Genomic DNA, 10691 nt, shown 5'->3' with positions numbered 1-10691 from the left:
GTTCCACACAGTATATGTTTCGTTATAACGAAAAATAGGGATAAAAAATAAAAACAGAGTGAGACATATACAGTCCCAGGGCGCGGCGAGAGGTGATCAGAGTACGAGCCCTCTCACACAAGCTGCGTCCTGACATTCCGCTGTTCCCAGTGGCCGCCGTAATGTATTTTTAGTCTAAGGCCATGGTGACTTCTACTGTTCTACTTACGCCTTACCTTGTTGGTGTAAGTTACCTTGGGACCCACCTGAGCAGCCTCTCTTCACTTGTCTAGTGGTGGGGTGCTGTGAGAGGGTCGTGTTCGTGTGAGTTGCGTGGAGAGAGTTGTATGTGTAGTGAATTATGTACTGTCCTATAGGCTAATCCTTCTATACAATCACACGGTCATCAGGATAAGCACCTGTGATTAAATGACCGTATGACTAATCACAAAGATAATAAGGCGTTGTGATGGTTAAATTAGTGGCCGGGTTTGAGGAATCAGAAGAACTTTGATGTTGTGGAAGAAACTGTGCATTATGTTGAAAACTTCTTACACGTGGGTGATGCTTCCCTCTTTTAAGGGATACATAATTTCTTATTAACATGGATGATTGGTTTCGGGATCTATGCTGTTATTCAGGTTTTGTTGAAATTTTTACCACCTCATCTTTTATCCTAAATTATAACACCACTTCAAATTTAATGATGTGTTGCAACAATTGTTTAAGTCTGTGAAATACAGTAACAGTGGTTATCAATAACACACTTTCGAAGACTTTAGTGTATTCTAAAAACGTTCATCTGCTGGTTATTGATTCTCCAACAAGCAGTATTATATTGTGTAAAAAATTTTCAAGTGATTCAATTTTGTTCAGTCGCTCAAAATACTGTCTTTACTGGGGAAGGGTCAATGAATTTCAGAATGAACACTGTGACTCCTGTTGTCTCGGTAGGGTTGTCAAAATCCTTCAACCGTTGTGTCATATTGTCTAACATAATTTTTATAAAATCACTATGCCTATGTTTCGATTAAATATCTAAATACAATCTACTTGTTAAGAGGCAAACATTATTTTCTTCACTGTGTATCGTGCTTTTACTAATTTAAACAGTGTTTTGAAAAGATATATATGATGCAGTTACCGAAGTTCGTCAACAGTATTTTATTCATGATAATGGTACTATTATTATTATTATTATTATTACATTATTATTATTTTTTTATATTATCCATGATTAATACACCTGCAATCTAATGATGATGTTCCTGCTGCCTTCATTTCAAAGAATTTGTTGGTCAGGACAAAGAAATGTTAAGCCTCCTACCTAACGCCCGTCTTACAGATTTTTTATAAAGTTGCCTGTTCAGATATCAACTGAATTTAATTTATGCCAGCGGGTGCTCGGGGATATACTGTATTTGTTCCCTTTATATGAAAAGTCATTGCTTTTCAGGAAAAGCCCTAACCGCGGTTATCCTCATATCGAAAGTTTTTGTACCCACCACCAATATGCCCGGCCACGTTACGAAGAGCACAGGTCCCGACCCTGACCCCACCGAGTTCTTGTTCATCTCTATGGAGATGAAGATGAAGGATGCCACCAAACCTTATGACTCCAAGAAGTCCTGCTGGGTCCCTGATCCTAAGGTAGGCTTCGTCGAGGGTGAGATTAACTGCACCAAAGGCGACCTTGTCACCGTTTGTGCCGGCGGTGAGACCAAGAACTGGAAGAAAGACCTCGTGCAGCAGGTCAACCCTCCCAAGTACGAAAAATGCGAAGATATGTCCAACTTGACCTTCCTTAACGACCCTTCAGTCCTGTACAACTTGAAGACCCGTTACGTCAACAGGCTCATCTACACCTACTCCGGTCTCTTCTGTATCGCCATCAACCCCTACAAGCGGTACCCCATCTACACCAACCGTACGGTCAAGATCTACCAGGGTAAGAGGCGTAATGAAGTGCCTCCTCACCTCTTCGCTATCGCCGACGGTGCCTATATGGATATGTTGCAGCGTGAGTATCTTTGGTATGTGTAGTTCACAGAGAAAGTGATGATCCAATTATACAATTGCTTTCACTTTAACATACTGTGTAACCTGAATCTTATTTGTAAGTGAAACCAAATCATGGGCATTAATCTGGTTAGTTATTTTGTTTTGCTAAATAATCGAGTAATATGTATTTTCAAATGTCATGTCTAAACAAGCGTGTACTAGAATTCTTCCAACGTCTCGCCAGTTCACTATCTCATTTATGATCGTATGGAGACTGTTACTTGACTATGCCATTGTCGGTGTTCCTGCACTGAGCAAAAACAAAATCTTGACATATTCTCAATGAACAATTTATAAGTTTACATGAATGGATTAAGGCACTGAAGGGGCAGAATTTAAAAATGCATTTACATTTTATTGTTTCTCTTTCAGTTTCCGAAAATCAATCGATGCTCATCACGTAAGTTTACTTAATTTTCTATTGATAGTTCAGATTATAATGACTTACGACAAACAGTTTGGTTGACTTCACAAACCTTAAGTACACAATATCAGTACAAGCTTCCTTACACCAAAATATGATTACTTGTGTTATTCCGGGTTAATGTTCCTATTTTGTTGTATTTAAGTTCCTTTAAGTACTTGTCATGTGTGAGATTTTATCTATAACAACCTAATGTATATCTTCATTGTCAAGTGGCCCTTAGGATTTTCACCTGACATCCATCCACATATCCCCATATTAACATAGTATTATTGTTATTTCCTCTTGGCAATATAGATGTCTTTACCACTACAGCGGTGAGTCTGGTGCTGGTAAGACAGAGAACACCAAGAAGGTACTCTCCTACTTTGCTAACGTCGGTGCCACCGCCAAGAAGGGCGAGGCAGAAAAACCCGTAAGATTTTTGTTTTCTAAATTTAAATATTCGGTATACAAATCATAGACTTTATATTGGTTTATCATATAAAAATAATTGAAAATTTATGTATGTATCTTTTTACTGTTTGGTTATAACCGATCGATGCCAGTTGTTGTCGAGGAATCTCTCCTGTCACCTACCCTCTCCCTCCTTTTTGTTAATGATTTACTTCACACTACGACTAATTCTATCCATTCCTACGCTGATGATTCTACTCTTCACTCTTCTCATTTTTCCCTTCCTCCTAATTCTCAAACTAGATCTGTTTCTAGAGCTGATATCGTTTCTTCTTTCAATGCGGATCTGTGCAGCATCTCCGAATGGGGAGGTAGAAATTTGAGCAAATTCAATAGTAAAAAAGCACAGTATTTACCAATCACATTTCAGGACGCAATCATTCTGCCAAATTCTACAGTAGATTATACTAGGCCTCACCATTTATTCCAATATTTCATGGAAGCCACACATCCACAACATTGCTTAAGCTGCCTCCCGAAAGCTGGGAATGCTGTACAAATGCCGTAGCTTCTTCACTCCTGAGCAGTTGTTTCATGTTTATAAGGGATTTATTCGTCCCATCCTGGATTACTGCTCTCATATCTGGGGTGGCTCTTCTTCTGCCCAACTGTTACTTTTAGGTAGAGTGAAATCAAAGGTTTTTTGTCTTACTAACTCTCCTCCTTTCGTCAATAATCTCTCTTCCCTTTCTCTTCGCCGCAATGTTGCTGCACTCTCTCTCTCTTTTAAAGGTACTTTAAAGGGCAATGTTCGGTGGATTTGGCATTCTGTGTACCGCCGGCAAAGGAGTGGGTTCGTAACACTCATCTTTGGTGTGGTGCCCACCGTTTCTGTGTGAATGTCGGTCGCTCTAGAATAACACGTTATGGTAGTTCTTTCTTTCCCCACACAGCCAAACTGTGAAATGCTCTGCCTTCTTTTGTGTTTACTTCCTCTTACATTCTCTCTCGCTTCAAAAAGCTGGTTTTCCGGCATCTTCGTGGTGTAGATTAACATACTCTTTTTCTCCTCCAATTTTAATTTTTACTTTATTCCCCCCTTCAGGCCCATTGGGTCGATGACCTATACCTGGGTGGGCTACTGTATACCCCCCCACCAAAAAAAAAAAAAAACGTTGTACTAATTGACACCAAGCTAAGCTCCACTTACATGCATATTTGTTGACCATTTTTTTTTCGAGCACAATTAGCTTAGTATTCTCTTTAACTTCAGCATAACTCGCCTTCAAATGGCTATAATTACCTTATTACTCACACTCAAGATGACGTTATATTAACATATCTCTTGTTCTCCACAGAACCTCGAGGACCAGATCATCCAGACCAACCCTGTACTGGAGGCCTTCGGTAACGCCAAGACCACCCGTAACGACAACTCCTCCCGTTTCGTAAGCATATAATTTTTATGAAAATACCTCACACCTAGAGACACAACGGTGGATATCTCACTCCCTGGGAAAAGTTCAAAATGTTTATAATCGGCCTTTGGTGACTAGTCTTCATAAGTTGAACTAAACAATATTTGTCTAAGCGAACGTGTTAACGATTGAATTTTTTCTTGATATATTAACTATGTAATTTGACTCGAGATCTCTTTAAACTTGGTACTAGTTCCTCTTTCGTGGATGTTGTAGTCTAGTCTAAGAGATAGAGGACTTTAATCAGAATTTTAGGTAATTACGGTTTGACAAGCTTACTCTATGTACAAAAAGGTGTTGATAAAAAAAAACAGACTTATTGACCCCATGTAAGACAAAACAGCTATTTTGGCCACTTTCTATCCAAGTCTGGCCAAAATCAGAGATTATTGAAAGGGTGGAATGGTGTTATGATATTGTATCTAATGAGCTCCTGAATATTTTGCACTACTATTTTGTGGCCAAGGAATAATAGCCTGATTAATGTGGCCAAAATTTGGTCAGATTTGGTCAGCTTTTGGTCAAAACCATTTTTTCCATAGGATTATTAATAAAATTGTACTCGACGTAAACAACATGTAAAAATGTATGGAAATCAAAATTATAATGCCAAATATCGACATAAAACACAAAAGGGCTTTTTGTTCTTATTAATGTTAATTTAACCAGATATAGTGCATAACTTATATACTGTACGGTGCAGTAAGCACTAAGCAAATCATACATTTTGAATTAACAAATATTCAAACATCAGGGAGTTCAGTTACACTCTATGAAAAGCAGAGTCTATAACGGTAATCATATGATGATTTTGAAACGTAAGCATCGTAATTTTCATCTCCATCATCATCACTGTCATCATCTTCTGAATCAGCATCAGTAATACTATCATTGTCTTCGTCATCATCATCTCCATATCCATCTGCAACATCTTCTGATTCTATGGTGTCAGAAAGCACAGATGGCCTCTGACTGCCAGTAGACCAGAGTGGTAGAAAAACTCCATTAACCTCTTCCCGGCCATGATCTGCGGGTTCAATGTTCTCTAGTGGATATCTTACATGCGCATGCTTCCAGAGATATGTCACGTTGTTGCACCGTGCCAGTTTTTGCACCAGAACATCTTTGCAGGGTGGAAGCATACCTGCATCAATTCCCTTTATGTCTCCAGTGTACTATCTGGATCGGTCGGTTTGTATTTCTGTAGAAAAAATTTCAGCCTGGCCTCATTCCGGGATGATAATGCTCCTTGATCGTAGAGTGAACACATGAGTCTTTCTATAAGGCTGTCGCCATCAACAAAGGTGGTTTTCTCTTCAAGACTGCCAAGGCCTTCAAGAGCATGGTAGTCAGGCAATGCTTTGTAGAGAAGTGGACCAAGGTGGTTTGCTAGTCCAGTGATATGGGCATAGCTTCTATGTCAAAGATCCATCCACACATTCGTCCCGAGCTGTCTGGCATGATACAGAAGGATGACCATGATGTCAGTGTCTGTTGCACGGACAACAACATTTTGTCCTGGTATTACTTTTTGACAAGAAACTGAGATGGTACACCAGCCGTGTATCGGCTTTCACGTGTGAGCATTCGTACTCTGGTGTCTGACTATGTTCGATATTTCCTGATAGAGTTTCTGTATACTGAAGACGTTGCTGCTCATGTGCAACAACAAATGTCTTTTGCTTTATGATATCTGCATATTTGTTTTCTTTCCATTCCTCCATGAAAAACTTAATAAGTGATGTCTTAAAATTTGGTGATCTCAAGGCATATCTGAAATCTTTAGGACGTAAATGATCTGCGCCAGTTATGTGAAATGATCCATCATTTTCACGTTTTGCCTATTGCTGAACATTCTTTATGTTTTTCACATAACTGTCACATACAACGTGTACTTTACGTGCCTTTGCACTACATATGATTTTCAGGACCAGTTCCGATGCATTTCCAAAAATGAGAGGCAAGTCATAGGAAGGTGACTGGATTATAAACATGGCATCATAACGAACTGTATTAACTGTTGTTGGCTTTGTGTGTGTAAAGAAATCTGCAAGGTGTTTGGAGAGTTTGTATTTTGGTGTCTCTTTCATCGTGCCATACATACTGGCCAAAGAGAGGGGAACTGGGGTAAGTGGAAAAGGAGACACCTTTTCAAGCGCAATCTTTCTGGTATAAGCAGGATAGACTAATCTGCTTAGCAAGTCCCGTGTTGTCTTCAGCACAACATCCTTTTCATCTTTACCTCGTACTTTGCTCATGATAGCAGCACTGGCAAAGTTTATCACAATTCATCTCTGGGGTGGTGTTTCAAACCTTGTAGGATCCTTTAAGCATTCTTGGAAGAACTCATTTTTCCACTTGTTTCAAAAAACAAAGAGATTTAGCTTGTCCTCTTTCACTTCATCTAGCATTTTCTTATCATCTGCTAGGCAATACAGAGTGATGTCCTCAAGCAGGGACTCAACAAAAGGATTCATAGTTGTCTCAATCATTTTTAAATGTCTTCCAAGTGTCTTTGAAATTTACTCATCTTTGACTTTCTTAGTTCATGGCTTGGATTCTTCTTCTTCTTTAATGATGTTTTTTCAAACAGTTGCCTCACTATGACGCTTCTGGCTGATCTAGTAACTGTCCAGCGTCTGGTTGTTCCTTGAATTTGATGGGAAGCGGTGATTCCTGTTTGTCGTGAAGATGCATCTGCATTGATTGTACTCTCTAGTGCTTGATCCACGGGTTGTCTGACAAAGGAATTGGATGACAATCTCACAGATAAACCACCTCGTTCAAGTTGTTGCCTAATGCCAGGATGGGTGGTATCCCATGTTCATGAGTCTCAGATAGTACAAGCACATGTAGTTGAATAATTGTGGAGGTATGCAGCAAAGACAATGTTAATCATTTTCCCAAGCAAGAAGATGAAAAGGTCCATATCATTTGTTCGTACAGCTCTTCTGAACAACTTGTATATATCAATCAAGTAAATGTAGTTCATCCAGAACTGTGGATTTAACACCATGTTTGCCAGCTCTGGTATCATCGCAGAAACTTTCATTGGTGATCATGAATGTTATGTACTCACCTGTCTCTTCCAAATCTTTCGTCCTCTCAGGGGATGGTGATTCTTGACAGTCTTCAGGGCTTCAACCAAATATTCATAGCTATCGTATACCTCATCCAGTTGCAAGAACAAGCCCATATGCTTGTTCCATGTTGCAGTTGCAAGGAGCATGTGCATTGTGCAATCTTCTTGACTGATTATAGTGTTTTCCTGCCAGAAAAGTAATGAGGGAACCCTAGTGAGAGCACCACTTTCTATTAAAATGTGTGCCGCACCTGAACCATTTACGAGTTACTCTACTGCTGATAGAGAGCGGAACATAATATGGAAAGCCCCGAAACAAATAAAGATATTGTCATACTTAGGTTGCACAGTGTCTTACAACTGGGAAACTAGCTTGGCTATAACCAGGTCATAGGTTATTGCAATGCAATGTTCCTTACACTCTTCAGCAAGGGTCACGTTTCGTTTCAATGTTTCATTAACTACATCATGCCGTGTAGGAAGGGCACCGATGTTTGCCAAGTACCCTTTCCTCTGAGCTGGAAAATCATCTTTGGTTATTGTAGCGTTCAAGCAAGACCACATTGGTGTATGTTCGTTTTGCAAAATATTGTCCATGCTTCATCTCTGGCAAGACAGGCCTTGTAGTTTACAGGCTTGTCTATTGTTTGTATATCAAAGGAAAAGTTTGATACCATATGTCTTTTTCTTACTGGTTCTAGTTCTGGATTTAGTATTTCAAGACTTCTCTTGCTTCTCTTGCTCACAGAAATTGGAAGTGTTGTCATTGTTGTTGTTGTCTTGATATGCCCTGACGATGAGGCAACTGTTGCACATTTTCGTTTTCCTTGAGCCTTGGCACCCTTAGAAATACTCCTTGCTCTGCATGCTTTATGGTATTTAACTTCCTTAGCTATGAATTCAATATGTCCATATTCACGAAGGAAGTTAATGTCTTACAATTGCTTTGCAGTATTCATAATACTGTCCTGTGCTGCATAGCCTCACATGGAGAGTGTTTCAAAGCTTGCGGTCCGGACCGTTACAGAAAATACAAATTTTTCACCAACACTCCAGTAGTTGAAACAGTTGTCTCTGGTGGTCTCCCCACCATAGATCTTTTTTCAACAATATCATAAGAACAAATTTTCTTTTCCTTCGACAGTATCTGATAAGCCGCAAATTTACTGTTGCAACCACTATGAAAGCCATAATGAGGAAGTGGTCCAGCTTCAAAGTTAAGGGATTCACATACAGCATGGTATTTGATATCTTCTGATAATGTTTTCTGACTTGAGTTATATCCCCAGCTCTTCTCCATGTCTGTTCAGTAAATGGAGTAACTACATTACCATCATGTTCTGTATCACCGCTCACATGCAGCACACTCTGCAAAGCCATCTTTATACCATTATCCATTTGCAACGAAAACACACACATTAGTACTAGAAACTGAGAGTTTATCAAATGTGGCCAGATTGGCCAGATTTTACACACACATAGTAAATATCCCATACCATTTTATGTAGTGTATTGTATAAAATGACTGTGATATGTGCAATCTGTTCTTACCATGGAATTGCACATTTGGCCAATGTTGGTCGAAAACTTGCCAGAATTGGTCAATATTGGTCACTTATACTTTAATTATTGTATAAACAACTTATATTTATGTGAATCAATGTCCTTTAAACATATATGTACATCATCAAAACGTCCAAACACGGACAATGATAATTTAGCCAAACATGGTACAATATCGCCGAAAAGTGGCCAAAATGGCAATTTTGTCTTACGTGGGGTCAATAAAACTTTTTTGTTTTAATTAGCAGCCTCTTTTACATAGAATAAGCTTGTCAAACTATCCTTACCTAAAATTCTGATTAAAGGTATTTGTTTTGCTCTAGGTATATCTGTGAATTGATCTATGACCATCTAGCAATCCTCTTCCACAGGGTAAGTTCATCCGTATCCACTTCCAACCCAATGGCAAGCTGTCCGGTGCTGATATTGAGGTCTACCTGCTGGAGAAGGCTCGTGTCATCTCTCAGCAGCCCGCCGAGCGATCCTACCATATCTTCTACGAGATGATGTCCGACCAGATTAAGGAGATCAAGCGTAAGTATTTCATCTGTTATATATGGACCTATAAAATAGAACGACATTGGTATTATTACTAGAAGCTGGAAAGTATGTGAATGACCTACCTCAAATACACAATTATTACGGAGTTAAAATAATCTTTATTCTTTGATATGTATTTCTTTACAGCTCTGTGCTGCCTGAGTGATGATATTTACGACTATCACTACGTGTCCCAGGGCAAGGTCACTGTGCCTTCCATTGATGACGGCGAGGACATGCAGTTCTGTCACGTGAGTGTACCTGTTGGAATTTTACGAAGGCAGAGATATCGATGTATTACCAAGACTATTAACAACATCCTACCCATAACATGAGTCAAACATTGATTTATTATAGATAAGAGATTTTATTACTGTTAACAGTTTCTTTTGCCAATAAACTTACCCTCATCCCTTTGCAACGCGTTAAGTATCTCAACTTGTTTCGTGACCACTATTTAAACCTAGTTTACTTCACATGAGCTGTTTTAAAGAAGTATATAAACTAATATATATATTTTTTTTAATTTCCACAGTTCCTCTAACCTTCCTCCTCCTCTACTATTTCTAGGTTATATTTTCTGTTGGAATTATATGCTTTAAATTTAGGGTTCACGTGAATAATAGCGATGTTAGTATAAGTATTTCATCATCATCTCTATATTTTAATTTTTCTTAAAACTTTATAACTGGTGCCTGTCTCGGGTTTAGGAAGTGAAAAATTCATTCTCAATTAAGTTTCATCTTCTTTTTATCTATTTCAATATCGAAAATCAATCAAACGCCTTCCCATATCATTAAAAATATTTACTAAGTAATATTCCTTTCTCTAAATTGGTGTTGAATTCTTATGTCTGTTTTTCCTTGGAGATCAATATTCTTTTATATAAATTGAAAATGAAATCACCGTTTTCCTATACACACTCTCGTGAGGTAGCATTTTTCTGTCTCCTTAGTTGCATTGTTCATGATGATGGTCCAATATGCGTCGATTTTCTCGCCAATCCAGGATGCATTCGACATACTGGGCTTTGCCAGGCAGGAAGTTGAGGATGTGTATAAGATCACCGCCGCTGTCATGCACTTCGGTAACATGAAGTTTAAACAGAGAGGTCGTGAGGAGCAGGCTGAACCCGACGGTACTGAGGTGAAAAATAAAATTTAGTAAT

General features: G+C 38.8%; 1 protein-coding gene across 2 annotated transcripts in view; it reads left to right on the top strand.

The window, feature by feature from the left end:
- The first annotated feature begins 215 nt into the window (after nt 1–215).
- The window catches only part of LOC121859408 (myosin heavy chain, muscle-like), a 48031-nt gene continuing 37555 nt past the window's right edge, over nt 216–10691 (top strand). The window contains exons 1-8 of one of the 2 annotated variants that reach the window (XM_042356197.1): nt 216–303; nt 1436–1999; nt 2413–2440; nt 2780–2879; nt 4219–4308; nt 9355–9517; nt 9671–9774; nt 10532–10669. In XM_042356197.1, coding sequence (XP_042212131.1) covers nt 1492–1999; nt 2413–2440; nt 2780–2879; nt 4219–4308; nt 9355–9517; nt 9671–9774; nt 10532–10669 — 1131 coding nt within the window. In that variant the 5' untranslated portion in view covers nt 216–303; nt 1436–1491. Of the gene's footprint in view, nt 304–1435; nt 2000–2412; nt 2441–2779; nt 2880–4218; nt 4309–9354; nt 9518–9670; nt 9775–10531; nt 10670–10691 lie in introns of those variants that run through there. The other variant, XM_042356198.1, reaches the window with a different exon arrangement.

The sequence above is a fragment of the Homarus americanus genome, unplaced genomic scaffold (genome assembly GCF_018991925.1).
Source record: "Homarus americanus isolate GMGI-L3 unplaced genomic scaffold, GMGI_Hamer_2.0 scaffold7626, whole genome shotgun sequence".
NCBI lineage: Eukaryota > Metazoa > Arthropoda > Malacostraca > Decapoda > Nephropidae > Homarus > Homarus americanus.
Note: the sequence above shows the minus strand (reverse complement) of the source record. Positions and strands in the feature narration are given on the sequence as shown.